Here is a 25123-nt window from a genome sequence, read left to right on the forward strand (position 1 = left end):
GGGAATAGTGCACAACACAAAAAACATCCAGCGAGCGGCTGTTCTGTGGACGAAAGTGCCTTGTTGGTGAGAAAGGTCAACTGAGAATGCACAGACTGGTCGAGCTGACAGAAATAATACGGTAACTTGGATAACGTTTCTGGATAATTGTAGAGAGTTCAATAGCATCTCAGAATCCACAAAACATCGAACCTTGAGACGGATGGGCTACTACAGCAGGAAACGAAGTCGGGCACTTTATTAGGACCATATTGTTCCTAATAAAGTGCTCAGTGACTGTGAGTGTACAATGCTTTTTCCCTGCTGTCTGTGACCCTAACAGACTTGTAACCCACCAGTTGAGAAGCACTGCCATTAAGACATAGTTCACCAAAAAATGAAAATTACTATGTCAGGCTCAGGAAGGAGGCTATGAGATGCGGATTCCCAGTTGAAGGAATAGTTCACCCAAAAATGAAAGTTATCTTATTTACTCATCCTCACAGAAAACAGGATTACGTAGACAGTAATGAACATGTAGCATGCTGTAATGTTTAGTGACACTTTCATTTTGCATGGGTTCAAATAGATCCATGTTGTAGACCATGAACCCATTGACTACTGCTTTTATCTCCAGTAACTTTTATGTGTTTAATGAACAAATACTACGGTGGCGGAGAGAGCTCAACGTGCTGCAACCTAAAGAAGACGCATGCAAATAGAAAAAACGCATGCAAATAAAAAAAAAAAACATCCGCAAATTAAGAAAAACATCTTCATCAGTTTCACAACACACGTGTGCTCCAAATACTCACAACACAACCAAATACAGAAACGCGCTGCAAGTAACGCAGACCACAACGGAAATGTTTCCGGGGGAACCAAATAAGTGACGAACCCGGCTGGGACGTGCTTATTACACGTGAGCATCCCTATGCCCTACTCCCTTCGAAGGGCAGACGGCAGAGCTCTTCAAGTGGGACTTTGGAGTGAGCATGGCACTAGTGTGCCATTTATGTAGCCGTTTGGAACGCACTTGATGAAGGGAGCAATGAAAGACAACTTCCAACGTAGTTATTTTCTTTTCAACCAAGGATAGATAAAACCAAAAAAATACTATGTTGCTGGCTGCAGAGAGACTTGACAATTTATGGGAGAGTCCTGTTATCTAAGGCTGAGGGCATATCTCGCCTAGTTTACCCTGCTCTTTCCCTATATGTTGATAAAAAAAACGATTAAATCTATTGATTCTCTGCTATTCCGTTTTATTTGGAAAAATAAAACAGAATGTGTTCAAAGGAAATCTTTGATAAGAAGTTACAAGGAGGGTGGTCTTAACGCTTTAGATTTTCAAACTATTAACCAGACATTTAAAATTAATTGGATTAAGTATTGTATTTCTAACAATAGTTTACCCTGGTTTTGGATCCCTAATTTAATCTTTAAACACTGTGGTGACCTTAAATTCTTATTATCTTGTAATTTTAAGTGCAGCAGATTACCTATTAAACTCTCAAATTTTCATAAACAAGCTCTTGAATCCTGGAAGATTGCTTTCAAACATAACTTCTCCCCACACACCTGTATTATTTGGAATAATGAAAATGTACTGTGTGGTAACAAATCTCTTTTTTTCAAAGAATGGATGGATCAAAATATTCTTTTTGTTTCTGATTTGTTTAGTGCTCAAGGAGACCTTCTTTCTTTGTATGATTTTATGTCCCTGAAAAGTGTTGTGATTTCTGTAAGAGATTTTAATAAGGTGACTAGAAGTATTCCTGTAAGTGTAAGAACCTTGTTTAAAGCGCATTTAAGTTACAACCGCTTAAACAACTTTATTCCTATACTTGCATTCAATGGTGTTAATGTATTTGATAAAAAATGCAACAACTTCTTTATTAGGAATGCTCTTTCTTCAACTACAAGAACTCTTCCTAAAGCTCGTTCTAAATGGAGTATCTGTTATCCAAACTCTGATTTGAATTACTTATGGGCTTTTTCTCACAAACCTTTTATTCCTAATAAAATAAAAGAACTCCATTTCAAAATTGTTCATAGATATTACCCTTGTAATTTATTTTTGAGCAGGTTTTCTGAGAATGTATCTTCTTTATGCTCCTTTTGCAATATTGAAGAAGAATCTATTCTACATTTATTTTATCAATGCCCATTTTCTAAATCTTTCTGGTCAGATGTTACCTTGTTAGTTTTTTATTCTTGCAACAAATTGGTACAAATTTCAGAATCTATAATTTTTTTATCAGATTTTCTTTCTAACGATGTTAATCTTTATTATACGGTATTTTTGCTTTGTCTTCTGGGCAAGTTTCATCTTCACAAAGCCAGAACCATTCATTGTAATCCTGATTTTAGAATTTTCTCATCTGATATAAAGTCCCTTTTTTCTTCCGTTAAGAATTTTTCAAAACCTTTAAGCTCTAAGGTTTTTAAAACGAATAATATCCTTGAGTCTGTTGTAAAGAACCTTTAATTTGATATGTTAACAAATTGTAATATTGTATTGTTTTGTATAACATTTTGCTTTCTATTTTGATGTCTGTATCCCCTCTTTTATTGTTATTGTAATTATTATTATTATTATTATTATTATTATTATTATTCCTTTTCTTTTCTGCTCTCTGTTATTGTATAATTTCTTTAATTTGCAATAAAAAAAAAATTAAAAAAAACGTAATTATTTTCACCTGGGATGTTCCCATGACAACGCAGCACGTTGTCCATCAGCTGAATAGCTGTTCTGAGGACAGAAATTTGCTGTAAGCACGTCCCAGCCGGATTCGTCACTTGTTTGGTTCCCCCGGAAACATTTCCGTTGTGGTCTGTGTTACTTGCAGCGCGTTTCTGTATTTGGTTGTGTTGTGAACTTTTGCAGCGCGTTTCTGTATTTGGTTGTGTTGTGAGTATTTGGAGCACACGTGTGTTGTGAAACTGATGAAGATGTTTTCTTCATTTGCGGGTGTTTTTTTTATTTGCATGCGTTTTTTCTATTTGCATGCGTCTTCTTTAGGTTGCAGCACGTTGAGCTCTCTCGGCCACCGTAATATACAGTATGGATGCTGGGTGTTATGTATTGCTGTTTTTTAAAGTACTTTGATTAAATCAACTAGGATGACTGTGAAGAAAAACTGATCAAGCAAGTACAGGCAACAATCATACAAATCAAAGCTTTTATACAAGAAAATGTGTGTTGCTTGCCCATGCGAAAGTTGCTACCAAGATGCTAGGTTGTTGTGGATAGCTGCCAGGGCATTGCTATGCAGTTGTTAGGTTGTTCTGGGTGGTTGATTGGGCTTTAAGTGTTTTTGGGTGGTTCCTTACCAGTCAAAAGAGCTCACCTCCAAATATTCTCCTTTAACGCATGTTTATGGAATTTTTGCTTGTTTTATCATCTGCCATGCAAACGTTGTCTGATCAGTTTTTGTTAAAATCCCTAAACCTTAGTATAAGCAATAGTAATTAAACTATGATATCCAGGCAAAAAAAAATTATTAACCCCAAATGCCGCACTTTATACCAGCACAGTGCTCCTTAATTTCATACAAAATCTCCATCTTAAATGATGCCAGGACACACTCGATTAGCCAGTTGCATTTATAGAGCCTTCTGGCAGGCCAAGCTGCAAGATGAGCACACACCCAATTTAATGTAACATCTGATTGTATTAAAAATTACAATGGAACAATGATTAGACTGATTTTCCAGGATACGTTTACTCCCTTATATCGCTTGATCATTGAAAACAACATAACTCTTGTTTAAAAAAAAAAAAAAAAGAATTCACACAAAAATAAACATTCTCTCATAATTTAATCACCCTCATGCGATCCCAGATGTGTATGACTCTTCTGCAGAACACAAATATGTTTAGAAGAATATTTCAGCTCTGTAGGTCCATTCAATACAAGTGAATGGTGGCCAGAATTTTGAAGTACCAGAAAGCACATAAAGGCAGCATAAACGTAACCCATATGACTAGTGGTTTAATCCATGTCTTCTGAAGCAATCCGATTGGTTTTGGGTGACAGACCAAAATATAACTCCTTTTTCATTATAAATCTTGACATCAGCAATCTGCTTGGCGAGCGTGATTTCAAGCTCAATACACTAGAGATATAAGTGAAAAAGCAGTTACATTTTGGTCTGTTCTCACGCAAAACCAATTAGATCACTTCAGAAGACATGGATTAAACCACTGGAGACGTAAGGATTATTTTATGCTGCCTTTATGTGCTTTTTGGAGCTTCAAGGTTTGGTACCCATTCACTTACATTGTGAGGATCTACAGAGCTGAAATATTCTTCTGAAAATCTTCATTTGTGTTTTGCAGAAGAAAGTCATACACATCTGGGATGCCATGAAGGTGAGTAAACGTTGAGAGACTTTCTTAAATATTAGAATTTCTTTCTCTGTATCTTACAATACAACATTAAAATATTACAAAATGCATCTCCACACCATCATGTTGTGTTCCACCATTTTCCATGCTCGTGGGTATCAGCACTGGAGCCTGAGAAATGGGCAGGACATCTATTTTAGAGGAATGTGACAGAATGTTAATGGCTGGCACAAACTAATCTTACAGGCGTAAGGGCTACTTGTTTTAAAGTATGATTCATTACAGTTCTGGCAAAACACATCAAGAGATAAGGTAAACTTACCTTGAAAGTGCTTGTGCACTGCCAGGTAAACATTATATATGCCCTTATTTGATTGTGATATTTAGGACAGTTGCCATCATTAAAATCAACCTACAGATATAGAACGGAAGAACAATAAAATGGTTTCAACCAGGAACCCATATATTTGGCCTTTAAATAAGGTGATACCAACTAATCTATTAAGTTAATTGAAGCAAACTATTATCAATCAAGAAGTGTCCACCGATCAACCACAACATTAAAACCACCTGCCTAATATTGTGTACGTCCCCCTCGTGTGCCCAAAACATAGCATTCTTAGATGTTATTCTTCTCACCACAGTTGTACAGAGTGGTTATCTGAGTTACCGTTGACTTTGTCAGTTTGAATCAGTATGGCCATACTCGCTCTCATCAACAAAGCATTTACATCCGCAGAACTGACGCTCACTGGATGTTTTTTTGTTTTTGGCACCATTCTGAGTAAATTCTAGAGACTGTTGTGTGTGAAAATCCCAGGAGATCAGCAGTTACAGAAATACTCAAACCAGCCATTCTGGCACCAACTTTAATCTCTTGAGAGAGACAGTGAGAGGAAATTCTTCAGGAAAATGTCTTAAAGTGGGTCACAGATACCTTTTCATCACTGGTTGGAAGATAGAGATTAGTTCAGACAGAAATGGCAGGATTTCAGAGGTAAATAGTGTGTGAAACTCTCCAGTCCTGAGGGAGGCGTTTCCAGTTCAACACCTTTGTGTACCTGTTTATCAGCTGGTTAAACTGTTATTGTCTTAAAGTGATAGTTCACCCAAGAATTAAAATTCTATCATCATTTACTCACTCTCATGCCATCCCTGATGTGTATGAATTTTCTTCTGCTGAACACAAACAACGATTTTTAGAAGAATATCTCTGCTCTGAAGGTCCATAAAATGCAAATGAATGGTGAACAAAACTTTGTTGTACCAAAAAGCACATACATGCAGCATAAAAGTGTGTGTGCACATGCATGTGTGGCAGTAGGCCTTCTCTCTTTAACTACAGATTACCACAATTGATTTGAACTCTGTATCTTCATCAGGAGGAGGGTTTGTTTACTCAAATGATTATTTTAAAAACACAGTCCTTCACCACCAAAACAATGGAAGTGAAATATATTTATTTGTTTACTTAAGCAATATCACTCAAGTTTTTTTATTATTATTTTGCTATATGTTATTTAATTTATTTTACTTTAATGCCTTTTTGCGTTTGTATTGCCTGACAAGATATTTTTAAGGGCCACATTGTGTCACTTTGGAAGGCACTGCCCCTTAATGCCACCCTTTTGCCATGGCCTTGATTTATTTTTAGTAAGCACAGGGTGGAGATTCGAGTCAAGGAGTCGAATCTATTGACTCTTACGTCTAGAGTCGGGAATTGGAGTCGACTCCAAAAAAACGTCGGAATCGAACATCCCTAGTTTTCAGAAGGCGCCTTGTATAGCTGAAGTGCAGTAATGAGGGAATTTAAAGGGAGCCACTGGACAGTTGAATGCAGGGAATGTATGATTGGCAATGTTCTTGTCAGCAGTCTGCATTGATGGTACAGCTCATTTTCCTTGCCATATGATATTCCTAGCTATCAAATGTCATAAACACTTTATCCGCATCACTGCTGCACAAACTTATAAAATACTAAAACATTTTAGTTTCTCATGCACAAACACTTACGCTGCATCATGCACATAATACTGCCTGTTTATTTTCTTTCATGCATTAACACATCCTGCATTGTATGATATTTGTCCTTGAAGACAAAGACAAAGTCGACAGATAATAAAGGATTTAATTTATTTTACTTGAATGCCTTTTTGCGTTTGTATTATGTGGAAATACCAATAACAATTCTCCCAGTGTAATATAACATCTCGCGAGATTACAGTTGTGTCAACGTTGTACGTGGCTACAGACTCAAACAGTGAAAGAGGACTCCGCCAGGTATGCATCAGCAAAATGTGGAGTTTTGCAGTCAACACGTCTCATACACTCTCCACTTTCTGTAATTCTGAGCTCGTGGTGAAGGGGTAGAGGTTAAGTTAAGTGTACTTTTGAATCACTATCTAACCCTTTAGCATCAGTACATTTTCACTGTGCTAGCCTGTTAGGTGTCACGTACTGGGCACTGGTGTGTCTATAGGCAGACAGTATGGCAGATATCGAGTCCTCTTTTGAATTTAGCTCATCTTTTACTAGTTCCTCGCTGCCTCCCCCAAGGACGCGAATCTTTAAGATCATAGTCATCGGAGACTCCGGAGTCGGCAAGACGTGCCTCACCTACAGATTCTGTGCGGGCAAGTTTCCAGACAAGACTGAGGCCACTATCGGGGTGGATTTTCGGGAGAAGATTGTCGAAATAGACGGCGAGAAAATCAAGGTGAGGATTCCCGTCTTTTTAGTAGGGATGGGGAGTCGACTCCAAAAGAGTCGATACTTTGACTCTGACAAGCCATGTAATCGGAGTCGACTCTAGATTAGTAATGGGATGTCTGATTTTTTTCCGCGAACCGGTTCTTTCGGACAGTTTATTTCAATGAACTGGTTAAAAAAATCGATTCACTAGTTCATTTACGTCATCACGCATTTACGTCACTATAATGCTAATACATCGGCGTTGTAGAATACACGCACAAACACATTCAATATAGCTGATTAATAGCATTTTATTTAATTAAGTTATAATAATAATAATAAGTGTGTTTATTGTCATCAGTGTTTCATTCAGTGATCTTACGATACATCCTACATTTAAGTTTTGCACTTAAAGCACCCAATACTGACACTGTGGATGTTCTACACATTTAAAGCATTACAATTTATTAAACTAGTCTTAATCAACTCACACTTTTTTAGAGAAACCACGATCCAGATCATCACAACTTCAGATAATCTGCATGCACAATACTCAGTAGTAAAATTTGGTTGCATCTCTCGACTGAAACGTTTCGCCCCCTCATCAGCTGCTCCATGATCAGCAGTTCTCAGTATAATGTCGAAAGAGGCCATTGTTGACTCGAGAACTGCTGTCCTCGGATCAGTGCACTGTTGACTCGAGAACTGCTGTCCTCTGATCAGTGCACTGTTGACTCGAGAACTGCTGTCCTCTGATCAGTGCACTGTTGACTCGAGAACTGCTGTCCTCGGATCAGTGCACTGTTGACTCGAGAACTGCTGTCCTCGGATCAATGTACAATGTACTGTTGACTCGAGAACAGTACATTGTCCTCGAGAACAGTACATTGACTCGAGAACTGCTGTCCTCGGATCAGTGCACTGTTTACTCGAGAACTGCTGTCCTCGGATCAGTGCACTGTTGACTCGAGAACTGCTGTCCTCGGATCAGTGCACTGTTGACTCGAGAACTGCTGTCCTTGGATCAGTGTACTGTTGACTCGAGAACTGCTGTCCTCGGATCAGTGCACTGTTGACTCGAGAACTGCTGTCCTCGGATCAGTGCACTGTTGACTCGAGAACTGCTGTCCTCGGATCAGTGTACTGTTGACTCGAGAACTGCTGTCCACGGATCAGTGTACAATGCACTGTTGACTCGAGAACAGTGCATTGACTCGAGAACTGCTGTCCTCGGATCAGTGCACTGTTGACTCGAGAACTGCTGTCCTCGGATCAGTGCACTGTTGACTCGAGAGCTGTTGCGACCCAAGCTTTCAGTCCGATTTGTGAACTAGTTGGAGTGGTTAATTGCAAAGGAGAGTTGGCAAAAGCAGATATTTCAGATCCTTAAATCCGATTTGGTGGACTAGTTCAACTCGTTTACTAAAAAGAACCGGTTGGTTCACGAACTGGACATCACTGCTCTAGATAGGAATCGACTGTTTTGTTCTATCAACTCGGTAGCTTTCCGAACAGGACGTTGTGATTGGCGCAAATCAGTGAATTGGCTTTCTTAAGAACCAATCACATATCTTACACACACATGTAGGTGGGAAACGCATTATCTCTCACTCAAAAGTACATGATTAATGAATGTGCATCCTAAAGAGAGAGAGGATGTGTGACAGTCTTCAAAAGACGAAACCTTACTTTACTAGCATGACATCAATGCATGGAGCAGTGGTTAGAAAATAAACTGATGGTAGTTTTATCAGTGTGTATGTGAGTGCTTGTCATTTTGCCCTCCACCATGTACTACTGTCAATTTTTTTGATTCATAACTTTCGTACCCGCCCCTATTTCTCTATTTGTCTAGTTTATATTTGAAAAATTAAATTAATACTTTTCCTGTCTCTTATTTTCCCCCTTTAAATGTGGTTATTGGCAGAAACCAGGGATTGACGTTTTCAAAAGGCATTTCAAGCTAAAATGTGAAATGTATCTAAACAGGATTAATTTGAGCAGTTATACTATTGCGCTGTTATATTTTTTGTCTCCATAATTTATGTAGTATATGTGTTCAGGGAGCACATTTAAAAAAAAAACAAGTACATTGAGTGTGTTATAATGAGTGTAATCTTGAATCAATACGGGATGCAATTTGTACCATATTTAAGCTGGTCAGATGGTGTCACGATAAATCATTCCAGATCGTCCATTTAACATTGATATAAGTTGGAAAATTTGCCTACAGTGTGTAAGGGGCCATCTGAAAAGTCCACACATTGTGCTAAAACGTGCTAAAACTGTGGAGGATGTGGTTAGAAGAAGTGACCCCCCCACCCACCCATTAAAGTGTCCCTTATTTTAACACTTCAAAAGTGGCATCCCTAATTCTAATCCAATACACTTTTTGTCAAATTCTGCTAAAACCTCCTCACAGTCAGCTAGATTCCGTTCTGTGGGTGGGCTGGAAAAAATCTAGTATTTGTGCAGAGCTCTGGCTCTGTAAATGGGACAAAAACAAAGTGGATCAGACCGATCCACACAACACTACTCCAGCCAATCAGCAACAGGGGGTGGTTATTTTAGTCAGCAAACCGAACTGTTACTGCAATGCGTGTGCATGGATTTGGGGGCTTGAGCTTCCAAAGGAGCAGGAGGGGTGTGTTTGTTTTGGCAGTTGAGTTCAAATATCAACAGTAACTACGTTTCCATCCAAGGATTTTTTCAGAAAAAGTTTTAACGCATCAGAATAAAGCTGATGGAAACGTTAATCATCGCTAAAGTGTCGACATAATATTTGTCCATTTAACTCTGTCGATATTTCAAATGTCACAAGCTTATTTGGAAACACTTTTTGTTGAGAAAATAAGCATTAATGCAAAAATATATATCCTTGAAAGACAATTTATTGCACTTGATTATGGATTGATCTAAACGGCATATAGATGAGATGCTGCAAACACGACACTTCCAGGAGTGCCAACACAAGTGTCTCAAATCATTCACATTAACAAATGAATGGCCATTCTTTGAGTTTAAATTAATCGCAGTAGCCATTCATTTATTTATTAAATTTTATTTTACACACCATTAAAAATAATAGATGGCTGTCATGAAATTAGCCCATAATACAGTAAAATTTGGGCTGTCAATTTAATGCGTTAATTCAGTGCAATTAATTTGATTATAAACACGTTTAAAAAAAATTATAAAATTAATTCCTGAGAAATGCAAGCTTGTAGTACCACCTGTTTAATCCAGAGGGCAGTAAGTGAAACTTCAGCTGCATGGCAATGCGCAGTGAAGAAAACAACCATCCAGCAGCAGAACAACACAAACATGCGTTATGTTCTTGCATTCAAAACACTTGATGGAGGGCAAAATCAAACTATGGGATCTCAAGTTGTGTTCTAAGTATTAAACTATATATTTTTCTCTTACCCAGTTATGCTGGTCTAGGATCAGTTTCTCTCACCCAGTTAGATTGCTGCACCTTAATAAATTCTGCTGTTTTTCCTCTTAAGTTATTGGATTAAACAAGCTAATACGAGTGAAATCTCCTGAGGATTTTTATCGTTCTCTTCATTTTCCCCCTCATGCCTGACAAGATATTTTTAAGGGCCACATTGTGTCACTTTGGAAGGCACTGCCCCTTAATGGCCACCCTTTTGCCATGGCCTTGATTTATTTTTAGTAAGCACAGGGTGGAGATTCGAGTCAAGGAGTCGAATCTATTGACTCTTACGTCTAGAGTCGGGAATTGGAGTTGACTCCAAAAAAAAGTCGGAATCGAACATCCCTAGTTTTCAGAAGGCGCCTTGTATAGCTGAAGTGCAGTAATGAGGGAATTTAAAGGGAGCCACTGGACAGTTGAATGCAGGGAATGTATGATTGGCAATGTTCTTGTCAGCAGTCTGCATTGATGGTACAGCTCGTTTTCCTTGCCATATGATATTCCTAGCTATCAAATGTCATAAACACTTTATCCGCATCACTGCTGCACAAACTTATAAAATACTAAAACATTTTAGTTTCTCATGCACAAACACTTACGCTGCATCATGCACATAATACTGCCTGTTTATTTTCTTTCATGCATTAACACATCCTGCATTCTATGATATTTGTCCTTGAACATGGCAAGACAAAGTCGACAGATAATAAAGGAACATTTTGGGTTCAATACAAGTTAAGCTCAGTCGACAGCATTTGTTGCATAATGTTAATCTCCACAACAATTAACTTTTCTTTAAATAATTCAGAAGTCATGGTTATATTGAGGCACTTACAATGGAAGTGAATGGGGCCAATTTCTGGTGGGTTTAAAGGCAAAAATGTGAAGCTTAATTTTATAAAAGCACTTACATTAATTCTTTTGTTAAAATTTGTAAATTATTTGAGCTGTAAAGTTGTTTAAAATCGTAGTTTGTGATTACAGGGTTTATGGCGTTATATCTTCATGGGAATGAAGTTGTAAAATTGGTTATAACTACACAATCATTTTACCATTCATGTTTATTACATCTTGTGGGATTTTAACGTTTACGGATTGGCCCTATTGACTTCCATTATAAGTGCCTCTTTTTTAAAAAAAAGAAAGAAAAAGTCGCAATGAATGTTTGTGGTAATCGACATTATGCCACAAATGCTGTCGACTGAGCTTAACAGCTATTGAACCCAGAATATTCCTTAAAAGAAGCGTATTATTGCTTCTTTTAAGTTTCACTTTCCCTTTTCTCCCATTTCCGGCAACTAGGTACAGTTGTGGGACACTGCAGGCCAGGAGCGCTTCCGGAAGAGCATGGTTCAGCATTACTACCGTAATGTCCATGCTGTGGTGTTCGTCTATGATGTCACAAATGCTGCTAGTTTTCGGAATCTTCCAGCGTGGATCGAGGAGTGCCGTCATCATGCTCTGGGTCAGGAGGTGCCCAGAATCCTGGTCGGCAACAAATGTGACCTGCGCCACGCCGCTCAAGTAAGCACTGATGTAGCACAGCAGTTTGCTGATGCCCACTCAATGCCTCTGTTCGAGACCTCAGCCAAGAACCCCTTTGGAAATGATGATGGCAGTCGGAACAATAGCGACCATGTCGAGGCCATTTTTATGACTGTGGCGCACAAGCTGAAATCTCAGAAACCACTGGTGTTAAGCCAGCCACCTAGCGGATCTGGAGATACGTTCACTCTTAGGAGGCAGGAGGAGGAGGACAGGGGAGCCTGGGGTTGTAGCTGCTAATGAAGCAGAGTCTGTGCAAGCCTGGAAGTGCAGAAAGGGGAGGAGCCACACTTTACTGGGCGGGGCCAACATATGTTAAGCTGCACAGAGGCAGATTTAATGCTTTCGTTATCTGTGAAAAGGCGGTCCAGGATTGTTAAGAGAAGGACAGAGGAGTCTTATATTGAGGGAGATGTAAACCATTGCCTAGATTTTTGTATCTGATGTGCAGAATCGTGCCATTATTCAAAAAGGAAACGGCACCAGGAAATGGTCTCTCTATGGCTCTCCAGATGCTTTGACGTGCATTTATGCCCACCTTACGTATCCCAGCTTCAAACTATAGTACAGTAGCCTCTATCTAGCTCTTGTACCTCCCCGCCATCACTGCCAAGCACTCACCACAGATGAAAAAATTCACCTACTAGATTTTGCTTTTATTTTTAGTGCAATTGTGCACAGGGGAATTGAAAGGTATAGTAAGGTTTTATGTTCAAGATGATGTCTTTTTCATTACATCTATGAAACCATTTTCATGCCAAAATTAGATGAATTATTTAGTAAAATCACTCACCTCCTAGGTGAAGTGCCAAATCTGGTTTTGTCTGTGCATTTGTGGTTCGTTCTCTCCCTCTCTCTCACCACCACACATGCAGGCACTTCCTGTGAAAGTTGTCAATTCTCTCAAGGGAAAAGTCTAACCATCAAACGAAAAACGCATATTATTTGTTGTAAGTGCTGCTAATAGAGAGAAACAAGGGATGAATGTAGAGGAATATTCCAGGCTTAATAAATGCTCAGTCAACAGCATTTGTGGCATAATGTTGATTTCCACAAAAATGTATTATGAATAATCCCCAATTTATAACCCCCCAGACATAAACAATATTTATTTTAAACATAAACAATATTATGATTTTTAGTGTGATAAAATAGCTTACAAACATTTTCTGTGTAAAGATAAATTCAGTTTTACAACTTTGTTGCATGACGATGTAACCTAGTAATTCCTGTATTGAATATAAATTTACATAAAAGGTTAGTAAGCACTAAATTCATGTTAATACATATAATGTTATTATCTGGTGGCTATATTTTTTGAAACTGTATTTTAGCATGTATTTAGTGGCTCCATTCACTTCCATTGGAAGTGTCTCACTGTAACAGATTTTTTTAATAAACAATGTCAAAATATTTATTTTTTGGAGGGAAATCAATATTATGCTACAAATGCTGTTAAGTGATCTTCACTGAACCTGGATTATTCCTTTAAATGGAAAATAAAGCAGACATCATTCCCTTTTAAAAAATGTCTTAAAAACAGACCTAGTCCACTGCCAGTATTTATTTCTTTTCTTCTAGCAGTCATTCAGCTGAACAAAATCTACAGTAAAAACTGGTTTATGCATGTTATCAAATCCTTACAGTGAATCAGCTGTCTTTCACACATCCACAATTTTGAACTGTTAAAATGACTGCTGTTAAAAAGGGACAGGTAGTCACTGTGATATCTATGGAAGCGTATTGCATTCACTTGAGAAAAAAAAAATCTACTCTGTTTTTCTGAATTAACGACTTAATTATCTCAGAATTACGAGATAATTTTTCATTAAAAAAAATATTGAGATCCCTCAAAATCCTGCCAGGAGCTCCATTTTAGCTGGATTGCATGGAAGTAAACATGTCCCGCCTTTCAAGTTTAATCCGGTTTTATTTTACTTTGGGTCTGAGACAATTTATAGAGATATATTTTAAACTTGGCCTTCAATACAAAGACATTACTGTCTATGACATTTGTAATACTGTCATGGCTGAGACACGCTTTGATCTTCCAAAGGACACTAATTACACGAGAACTACCGGAAGTCTATAACTACTAGAATGGCCATAGTGGTCATTCTGACCGTTCATACTAGACTGTACCAAATGTCATGTCATATTTACATTCGAAACTTCTATTGAGGTTTTAGAATGAAGCTTCTAATGTCTGTCGTCATATTTTATGACGTCATCACCCTAAAAATGTATTGAATAAAATACAATAATATGGATCAAATGGAGCGCCAAGCGAACGCATATAGTCCTACATAATACGATCTTTTTTTGTAATATATAATAGTGCTAGACTATATAAATACATAGGGCATATATATATTATATATTAGCTGCTAGACTGCCCCGGAAGGTGCGTGCCTCGCTTTGTGTACAGCAAGTTTTTCACCACAGTGAAAATGGTTTCGAAAGTCTAAACGCCAACAAACATGGATTGAGGCGGAATATTTCGTTAGATAAAAACATGTTGTGAATTTTGGAAATTATTACATCTATCCTTTTTCAAAACATGTTGACTTTTGGACTTTACAACGCTCTGGAGTTCTTGGAAATTGGAAACAATCCTATGCAGCCACCACTGGAATCAAAATCCATGAATAAATGAATCTGTTATATTAATAATAAACACCAGGACACGAAATTTAAATTCTAATGAATGTGAAAATGTATTAGTTCATCGACAACCACAGAACTTGCTATTGTAGCTAATTACAGATACAAATTTGATTATTTATATTAAATTATTCTCCTAAAAGGGGGCCCCTTTTTTGTTCAAGTGAGCCCACTTTTAGGAGAATTCGTTCAGAATGATTTTACAGCATACTATTTTCATTATAGTTTTACAGCATGATATTTTTGCTCACTGTAAAACAAATATTGCTTTCTAAATCAGTTTTCCCACAGTTTAGCGAATGTTATTCTTTATTAACCGCTTTGGCCATTTTGGGTTTGGCCTGTGTGTGTTTCATACATGTCTAATGTTTTTACTATGCATTGAAATACACATTGGTGATGTTTTTATAAGCTATTGTATTGATTTGTTTTTATGTTACAAAGAGAATAATTTAATATAAATAATCAAATTTGTATCTGTAATTAGCTACAATAGCAAGTTCTGTGGTTGTCGATGAACTAATACATTTTCACATTCATTAGAATTTAAATTTCGTGTCCTGGTGTTATTATTAATATAACAGATTCATTTATTCATGGATTTTGATTCCAGTGGTGGCTGCATAGGATTGTTTCCAATTTCCAAGAACTCCAGAGCGTTGTAAAGTCCAAAAGTCAACATGTTTTGAAAAAGGATAGATGTAATAATTTCCAAAATTCACAACATGTTTTTATCTAACGAAATATTCCGCCTCAATCCATGTTTGTTGGCGTTTAGACTTTCGAAACCATTTTCACTGTGGTGAAAAACTTGCTGTACACAAAGCGAGGCACGCACCTTCCGGGGCAGTCTAGCAGCTAATATATAATATATATATGCCCTATGTATTTATATAGTCTAGCACTATTATATATTACAAAAAAAGATCGTATTATGTAGGACTATATGCGTTCGCTTGGCGCTCCATTTGATCCATATTATTGTATTTTATTCAATACATTTTTAGGGTGATGATGCCATAAAATATGACGACAGACATTAGAAGCTTCATTCTAAAACCTCAATAGAAGTTTCGAATGTAAATATGACATGACATTTGGTACAGTCTAGTATGAACGGTCAGAATGACCACTATGGCCATTCTAGTAGTTATAGACTTCCGGTAGTTCTCGTGTAATTAGTGTCCTTTGGAGGATCAAAGCGTGTCTCAGCCATGACAGTATTACAAATGTCATAGACAGTAACGTCTTTGTATTGAAGGCCAAGTTTAAAATATATCTCTATAAATTGTCTCAGACCCAAAGTAAAATAAAACCGGATTAAACTTGAAAGGCGGGACATGTTTACTTCCATGCAATCCAGCTAAAATGGAGCTCCTGGCAGGATTTTGAGGGATCTCAATATTTTTTTTTAATGAAAAATTATCTCGTAATTCTGAGATAATTAAGTCATAAAAACAGAGTAGATTTTTTTTTTCTCAAGTGAATGCAATACGCTTCCGTAGATATTTACTTCAGTATCCACAATCAGGTGTAGGATGTAGTACTCAAGTCATGTTATATTATATCTTGCAGCTTTACTAGGCAAAATGAAACGCATCTGAAGTATTTCACAGATTATTTGTCAAATACACACCTTGTGTTACACAAGGCATCTGCGCTGTGCATGGCATTGCTCTGTCATTTCCACAGTCAGTCTTTTATTCACTCTAATCTAATGTAATTTACAATACTTCACAGTTGCTAATGGAGAATGTTTTTCACCCTGTGGCCATTTTAGTCACTCTACACAGGCATGTTGCACACTGTATTCAGTACAATAAAGGAATATTCATTTATGTATTTAATGTAACCACAGCAGGTCCTGTGGATTGCGTCAAAGAAACCTCAGGCACCACCTGTTTTATTTGTTTGGGGAATTGAAGAAGTTTGCATATGAATTCCTATTAAAGTAAAATGAATTAAAAGGAGCATGTGATTGTTGTGGAATTTTGCATTGTTAATGATGGCTCTGAAATATGTAAGTGCAAAGTATTCAAAACTTACTAAAGAAATACCTGTTTGTGCTAAATTTGTTGATTCTGGGTGCTTGCTTGTATACTTGACAGAATAATTTTTATATTGTTTTAACTGCCGGAGGCACTGTGAAGTGCAACTATTGGTATATCAACAGATTCTGTGGTAATGATCTTATGAAGTTTATCATGCAGGAGTGGTCTTGATAAACCTTCTATGGCTCTGGGTTCACTTGTTTGTCAATATTGAGTTTTCTCTTCACCAAAAGTACAATTCCAAGCATCCTTATTTTCTCTGTTTCACAATAACATAGTTTATAATATTAAGAAATCTCAAACAACTATGTGAAATGAAACTTCCAAGTTATGCAGACAATATGTGGCATGTAATTGACTTTTGTAAGTGCTCGATATATGCATCTTTTCAACCAAAGTTTGTGAGCCAATTCATGCTACCAGGGGTCAACAGTTGATAAAATAGCACCTTGCAATGCCAAAACACAAGCATGCAAATCATATATCTTTACTAATCATTTTGCTGATAAAACCTGTCTTAAGTGTTGGTGAGGTAGAGAGAATTTTTTTGTTACTCAAATTGATCAATCGTCAATCCACTGTAATCAAATGGGTACGTAAGAAATCATCCTTGTTGCCATTTTGGTTTAAACAGTTTTGTTAAAAGAATAAAGCATCACAGCTTTGAATTCCACCAGAATAGTGTTGCGTCTTTTTTTGGACCATCAAAAATCTTTGGACTTGAAATGCGTGATATTAAGTTCTGGCTTACATCGCGAAAACATTAACAATTTTTAAAATTATTTTATTTGCCTTAATGAATAAACCTCTTATTTTGCATATGAGGCAGCAGTGGAGTCATTCATGTTCCTGGGCACTACCATCTCACAGGACCTGAGGTGGGAGACCCACATTGACTCAGCAGAGGTTGTTCTTCCTTCACCAGTTGAGGAAGTTCCATCTGCCACAGGCGCTGCTGATACAGTTCTACTTAGCAGTCATTGAGTTGGTCCTCTGAATTTCAATAACGGTCTGGTTTGGTAATACATGTATGTGTGTATATTTGTATAATGTCTTATTGGATATTCTATATATACTTTATTTTCTATTACATTTTTATTTATATTTTATTATGATCTATGTCTTTTTGTTGTATTGTATTGTTGTGCACTGGAAGCTCCTGTCACCAAGACAAATTCCTTGTACAATACCGGTCAAAAGTTTAGGGTCACTTACCTTTTTTTTTCACATTTTAGAATAATAGTAAAGTCATCTAAACTATGGAATAACATAAATGGAATTATGGGTGTTTATCCAATATAAATCAAAACTGTGTTTTATTTTAGCATCTTCAATGTAGTCACCCTTTGCCTAAAATTTGCAGACATCTCAACCAACTTCTTGAATCACCCTGGGATGCTTTGTAAACAGTATTGAAGGAGTTATCATTTATGTTGGCACTTATTGGCAGCTTTTCTTTATTATTTGGTAAAAATAATCCATTTAAAAAACTGTTTTGTAATGAAATCAATTCATTTTTTGGCAGAATTATATTTTTGTCTACAAAACTCATTTGAAACATTTAAGAATATGCATTCAAAAGGTTTTTAAGATCATGAGAAAAGTTTCAGTCAAGTGACCCCAAATTTATGAACAGCAGAGTATGTGTAAGCATACTTGGCAATAAAACTGATTCTCACTGTAAATGCCTCAACATTGTTTTTTGCTCTTTTTTTAAGAAACGGAGGAACGAGTCAAAATGTATTTTTGTGGTAATCAGCATTATGCCACAAATCCTGTTGATTGAGCTTCACTTGTATTGAACTCAGAAAATTCCTTTACAACAGTACTTGCCAGCCAAAAGAAAAACAGAAATCGGTCATTACCAATAAAAACAATGTACATTAGCTTGTGGTAAATCAGCCGAAAACATAAAAATAATAATAATTAAAAAAAGTCAAAAGAACTGTGACTTCAAGGAGGGTTTTTATTGATAAATATTGCAAATAGCTAATTGCATCTCATCGACTTAAGTTCAGTAAACAAATTTCCCTTAACCCATGAGCTCAATACTTCCACATATATTCCCCACTATTCTCCTACAAATTCAGCTTGTTTCAATTATTCTTTTAGCAGTGTACATTTTCCACTGCATTCTTGGTGTGGGGAAAAACACAAAAATAACACTGTGTTTTCACGGTATAATACTGTACTTCAAGGCCACTAGAGCCTTTTTCATGTTAACTCTAAGGACAGGATATTCTGTTCATATGTGCCGCAAGAGACAGGACAGATTATACTTGCTGGTGTTACCAACCATGTAAAATGTAAAGCCATTTAGGGAACACATCAGTAACTAAAGACACATACTGGTTTAATACTGCATAGTTATCAGAAGTTGTGGAACAAAGGCTGAATACCTCAAGAAATACAGAAAATGATCTTTAAAACATTCCAACTCCATTACCTGCATTTCAGACAAATTCTTATAAATCACTTGCCCTTGTTTGATCTCTGTATTTTTATAGGGCAACCAACTAAGCAGACAGACACATACTATTTACTAGTCCTTCCACAATGTAGAACCATACAAATTTGCAGCTTGCTCCGTAATATGAGCAAAGATTTCACAGTTCTTGTAAAACCAATGAGGATATAGAGCACGACCGAAATCATTTCAGAAAAAATGGTAATAGAGCAAACAAACACTTGTTAGTGTTAGCACACTGCAAGATAGTCAGAGGACATGGTTAGAGTTTCTGGTGGTTGTGCAGGTAGGAAGGGAGATGTTTTGTGAGGAGTGTTGACAGAGGTAAGAGGGGGCTCAGCAGGTGTCTTCAGCCCCTTTTTCTGATTCCCTCTGCTGAAACTCCAGCAATTCCTTTATGTACCAATCCGGTGCCTCTGGACCAGATTTCCCTGATGGCTCATGGTCATAACCATAAGCAACAGTAAGTTCCTCATCCTTCTGTACTGCACAGATTGTACGGACACATTTTATCTGCCCGAAACGAGGGTGGACGAACCTGGGCAAAAATTAAACTACTACTTAAACTAATGTAAGAAACAAAAAAGTGTATCTGTGTATTTATAGAGTGTGCATTCAAACTCACGGGTCATATTTGCAGTTGGGTTTGAAGGAGTGATTGGCCTTGTGACCTAGAGATGCACAATAATTCTCCATCAGATTGAATGGTTTCGGAACATCAATCACTGTGTCCTCATCCAATGAAATGGTATTCCCATTAAGGGACCAGTCACGACTGTCCACCTATCAATTGAAAGAATACAAAGAACAAGAACAAAAAATATCTAATAATTGCATTACAACATAAAATGATAATAGACACACTTACACACCTCTGAATGTGTGATGCGGACACCATTATAAAAAGCCATCACTGTTTCAGACTTAGCTTCAGTTTTTGCAAACAGCCCTTCTCCGGCTCCAGAGATAAGTGACTGTACCACATACACCCTGTTAGAGAAACCAAAATACAAATGCATATCAGCAAAATACACAAAAATGCTGTATGAGGTAAGTTCAACCGGAGAAAAAAAGTGCTAAAATTCTAATTATTTTCAGGACAGTCTGTTAATGGAGAAGCAGCAATGGGGTACATGTTGTGTTAAAAACTAGATTTGATAGAATGAAGTTTACATGGTTGTTCACAGCTTGCACCAACCGTTGGCTCTCATAGGGGTCCAGCAACAGTTTATGTCCAGCAATGCAGGAAGAAGTGGATTTATCGTAGCGGTAAACGGGACCTAAAACGTCATTAAAAAAAAAAAGAAAGAAAAGGAAAAAAAAAGATTTACCTACAACTACAGTAATTTTCAATGGGAGTAAGTTGGTCTTTTCAATCTGATTACCATAACCCTTATACCACATTCCTTTAACCAGATTGAACCATATTCATCTTGAAAATGAAAATTCAATGGAAAATTCTGTCATTATTTATTCACCCTTATGTGGCTCCAAATCTGTATGAATTTCTTTCTTTTGTGGAACACGAAAGGTAATTTAAAAAATAAATAAATAAAAGTCTTTACAGTGTTTATTTACCATATAATGCAAATAAATAGTGACTTCGGTCTGTCTCACGAGAAAATACAAAAGACCATAAAACCACAGTAAAAGCAATCGACTCATGCACTATATTCCAAGTCTTTTGAAGCCAAATGAGTGCTTTGATTGATGAAGAAAACAAAACATTATTTACTTTCAAATCAAACTATGTAATCTATAAGCTAGTGTTGTAAATTGCAAATTTCATCACAATACATTCTTATATAGATTCTCTTAGCCAGAGATCCAGTGATTGCCGATACCTCAACATCTGCCACGATGCGATTACGAGGGGCCTGCGATCGATATTGCAATATTTTGTGCCTATTTTACACAAAACTTTTCAAGTTCTCTAAAATGTGCAAATCCAGTATTCACATTGGGACATCCACAACAAAATTAGGTCCTTCAGCTGCTAAACAAAAACTATACAAACAAATAAATAGCATTAAAAAAAGTCACACACACAAGTGATCATCAATTGTTTGATGAAACCTCATTGCCTTGTGTGGAATGAGGTAAACACTACAGTGCTAACGTTCAAGCATGTCTTTCAATCCAAAACATACATATATACGACTTGTTTCGGACAAGAGTTTTTTCTTGGCTACAACTTCCACATTTGTATTGAAAAACTGTGTTACAGCTTACTTTGATAAATGTTAGTAAGTGTGTTGATGTGAAGAGTCTAGTCATTGATGCTGGTGCAGGGCAGGTGTTTTCTCTTTCCCTTGTCAGCACTGTTCAGAATAACGAGGCTGTTACACAGTTTAAATTGGTTGAATCGCACTTTAAAATAGAAAAGTCTCATGTAGAATTCAAATGTGTCCCATGCACCAGGATATCGAGGGAAGCCCGATTTAATCACGCATGTGCCGCTCTGCTCTATCCTTTCACTGGAGCTCACAGCCCTTATGAAGCATGCACACGGATACTTTATTGTGCCTTAATGGTTGTCCTTTTTTTATAGCTGTCTGAGTGGTCACTTTTCTATGGAAGAGGATTAGGGCCAAGCAATAATAAAAAAATAAAACCATCTCGAGATTAAAGTCATTATAATGCGAGATTAATCTCATTAAATATCGAGAATAAAGTCGTTGTGTTTCGAGAAAAAACTCGTTAAATTTAATCTCGCATTATAATGACTTTATTCTCGATATTTAATGAGTTTATTCTCAAGATTGTATTTCGACATTTTTCTCGAAATTTAAGGAGTTTAATCTCGCATTATAACGACTTTAATCTCGATATTTAATGAGTTTATTCTCAAGATAGTATTTCAACTTTTTTCTCGAAATTTAACGAGTTTAATCTCGCATTATAATGACTTCATTCTCGATATTTAATGAGTTTATTCTCAAGATTGTATTTCAACTTTTTTCTCGAAATTTAACGAGTTTAATCTCGCATTATAATGACTTCATTCTCGATATTTAATGAGTTTATTCTCAAGATTGTATTTCGACTTTTTTCTCGAAATTTAACGAGTTTAATCTTGCATTATAACGACTTTAATCTCGATATTTAATGAGTTTATTCTCAAGATTGTATTTCAACTTTTTTCTCGAAATTTAACGAGTTTAATCTCGCATTATAATGACTTTGATCTCGAGATGGCTTTATTTTTTTTTATTATTGCTTGGCCCTAATCCTCTTCCGTACTTTTCACTTGCATCTTCTGGCAAAATTGTTTTTTTTTATCCTGTTTGTGTTCCACAGTAGAAAGTTAGGGTTTTGTTGCAACATGAGTGGATAATGGCAGATAATGGAGTAATAAACTAACTGTTTGGATCAACTGTGAAGTGTGGTCTTCCGTTCTCTTGAGTGGCAAGAGTAGCAAGTCGACCCTCAGTAAGTTCTCCGTCTACAAAGGTGCCATATAGAGAAGTGCATCCATCAGGGTAAACATAGGCCACCGCCTTTCCGGTCATTTCTCCATCTTCATTCACTTCCCCCACCACACACCCACCATCCTTCACATACACATAACATTGGAGAAAAAAAAACGTATACACACAGAAACCTGGAATAAAAGTCAGGCACTAAATTAGTTTGTATACTCTCTTTGTCAGTAGAGTTTGCTGTTTCTTTGACCACATGCAAAACACACCGGGTAGTAGACCCAGCACATGCCACAGCGAATGTTGTCCTTGTACTGGCCCCTGAAGACCAGGTGACTGTCAGAATCGAACTCTTGAGCAGGTCCATTGAGCTCGCCTTCTATGTACGTCCCATGTAATGCTCCTCCAGCCTCATGTGTGTAAATGCCCTGGCCCTGTAAAGCATCGTCCACATAGAAACCCTCCAGTGTACTACAGAGAAAAAGAAGGAATGTCATGTGGGTGAAATATGATTACATTTATCCGCTCAGTAACACCAGCTCATACAGATCATCCTGGAAGCAAGCAACACTTCAAGCAAGATTCTGTGTCTCTGATACTTGGATGATCAGGATACATAGTATGAATGGGTAGGAAACAATTGGATACAAATGTTTGGTGGTTGTGAGTCCATACAATGCAGGTGAATGGTGACCAAAACTTTGAAGCTCCACAAAGCACATTAGGGCAGTATAAAATAAATCCATACGACAACATTGATTTAATCCATGTCTTCTGAAGCGATCGGTTTTGGGTAAAAACTAACCAAAACATAACTCCTTTTTCACCATAAATCTTGACATCAGCAGTCTCCTTGGCGATCATGATTTCAAGCTTATTTACACTTCATAGCGCCATCTAGCAATCTGCGGGTGCATCAAGCACTAGGAAGTATAATCGAGCTTGAAATCATGATCATGCAATGATCGCTAGAGACTGCAATGGCAAGATGTTCAGTGAATTATATTTTTTCTATTTTGAAAAACTCACCAAAACCGATTGGATCGCTTCAGAAGTACTTTAGTCATGTAGAATACTTTTATGCAGCCTTTGTGCTTTTTGATCGTAAAAGTTATGGTCACCATTAATTTTCATTGTATGGACCAACAGAGAAGGGATTTTCTTCTAAAAATCTTCATTTGTGTTCTGCAGAAGACAAAAATAAACATGGGATGGCATGAGGGTGAGTAAATGATGAGAGAATTTTAAACGTTTAAGTTAATTTAATCTAAGTCTGCAAGAGATGTGTTTGAAAGATACTGATTCACAGTGATATGATTCTGGACTATTATAATCATATCTGGAATTCTGTTCAGCAGTGACTAGAAGAGCAATATGAAATCACAAGCTGGAAATCAAGAATAGACTTGACTTAACAGCGTAAATGCCACATCTCATACCTCCCATCGAAAAAGAAAAATTTGCCTTTTCCATTCTTTTCCCCATGTACAAAGTGTCCCTCAAATCGGTCGCTGGATGAGTATGTTACAGTACAGAAACCATGAGGTTGGTCATCCTCATCCAGTGGCCCTAAAGAGTAAGAACATCGTAATCAGAACCAAGCAAAATGATTGATGAACTATTCATAGCCATCTCTAAAGCTAAAATGAAAACTGTAATGCAGTCAATATCCTACAATAACACAAAATTTAAAGGCCTGCATTAAGGTCAGGAGTGGAGACCATTATTTTAGATACTTAACATCTATCCAGAACTTTTCGTCTCGACTACACAGTAATAACCATTAGAACAACCAGGGAGTAAGTGTTTGTATCCTGGGCTTAATTATTAAAACTGAACTTGCAACTATCGTGTCAACACTCCCGTTGCTAGACACCCTTTTGTTATAACAGTATGGCTATTGCTAACTACCACCTGGCAACAATACGATCCAAATTATTATTATAAACCATTCCAATATACAGGAGAGCATACTGGCTTTAAATAATGTACGTGTTGGTGCATGTCACAAGACGGTAGTCTTTCAGCCATTGATAATTCAGCTCGAGGAGCCATAATAACACTCACTGCCATCTGCAGGATTACAGAAGCAATTCCGAAGTTTACGGGCCTCGGGTGTTTGTTTGGCAACTTTTGTACGGATGAAAGCGGTCTGTAATCCTCGGAGGCATGAATCTGCATCTGATAAAAGTTCAGCCTGACAGCCGAGAAAAATATCGCGGACGAGATTAGACAACAAAAACAACTTTACGCACACGCCGTCTCGTTTGTGAATACGCTTGTCGTACCTTCCACAACTTCTTCCATGTTATCGTTATCGTCATCGCCATCCATATTGGCGCTTCCTCTGTCGTTTATTATAGGAATATGTTGTTTGTAAATGCCTGTCTTAGAAGCTTTAGTGGCGCGGAACAATCAGTCCCCGGCGCACAGTGTTTGACATAATCAGAACAGAGCTCGAGCTCCGTGATTTCCACACGCGCAGTGCTCCAGCGTTGGGGAGCGTTC

General features: G+C 37.2%; 2 protein-coding genes across 4 annotated transcripts; one reads left to right on the top strand and one right to left on the bottom strand.

Annotated features, from left to right (window-relative positions):
• The first annotated feature begins 6590 nt into the window (after nt 1-6590).
• On the top strand, nt 6591-13815 carry LOC127617058 (ras-related protein Rab-33B-like). The gene is made up of 2 exons (XM_052088931.1): nt 6591-7052; nt 11769-13815. The coding sequence occupies exons 1-2, from the start codon at nt 6825-6827 to the stop codon at nt 12249-12251; spliced, it is 711 nt and encodes a 236-aa protein (XP_051944891.1). The 5' UTR covers nt 6591-6824; the 3' UTR covers nt 12252-13815.
• Nucleotides 13816-18672: 4857 nt separating this feature from the next.
• LOC127617059 (histone-lysine N-methyltransferase SETD7-like) lies at nt 18673-25123 on the bottom strand. 3 transcript variants are annotated; one of them, XM_052088932.1, is made up of 8 exons: nt 24904-25123; nt 24055-24184; nt 22885-23086; nt 22558-22747; nt 20392-20473; nt 20066-20183; nt 19819-19976; nt 18673-19731 (listed from the first exon to the last, which is right to left on the bottom strand). In XM_052088932.1, the coding sequence occupies exons 1-8, from the start codon at nt 24947-24949 to the stop codon at nt 19530-19532; spliced, it is 1128 nt and encodes a 375-aa protein (XP_051944892.1). In that variant the 5' UTR covers nt 24950-25123; the 3' UTR covers nt 18673-19529. The 3 variants fall into 3 exon arrangements, 2 of the variants coding, with proteins under 2 accessions (XP_051944892.1, XP_051944893.1); XR_007967270.1 differs by lacking the exon at nt 18673-19731 and having other exon boundaries at nt 19833-19976; nt 20367-20473; XM_052088933.1 differs by lacking the exons at nt 18673-19731; nt 19819-19976; nt 20066-20183; nt 20392-20473 and having other exon boundaries at nt 22698-22797.

This window comes from Xyrauchen texanus, chromosome 23 (assembly GCF_025860055.1).
Source record: "Xyrauchen texanus isolate HMW12.3.18 chromosome 23, RBS_HiC_50CHRs, whole genome shotgun sequence".
Classification (NCBI taxonomy): domain Eukaryota; kingdom Metazoa; phylum Chordata; class Actinopteri; order Cypriniformes; family Catostomidae; genus Xyrauchen; species Xyrauchen texanus.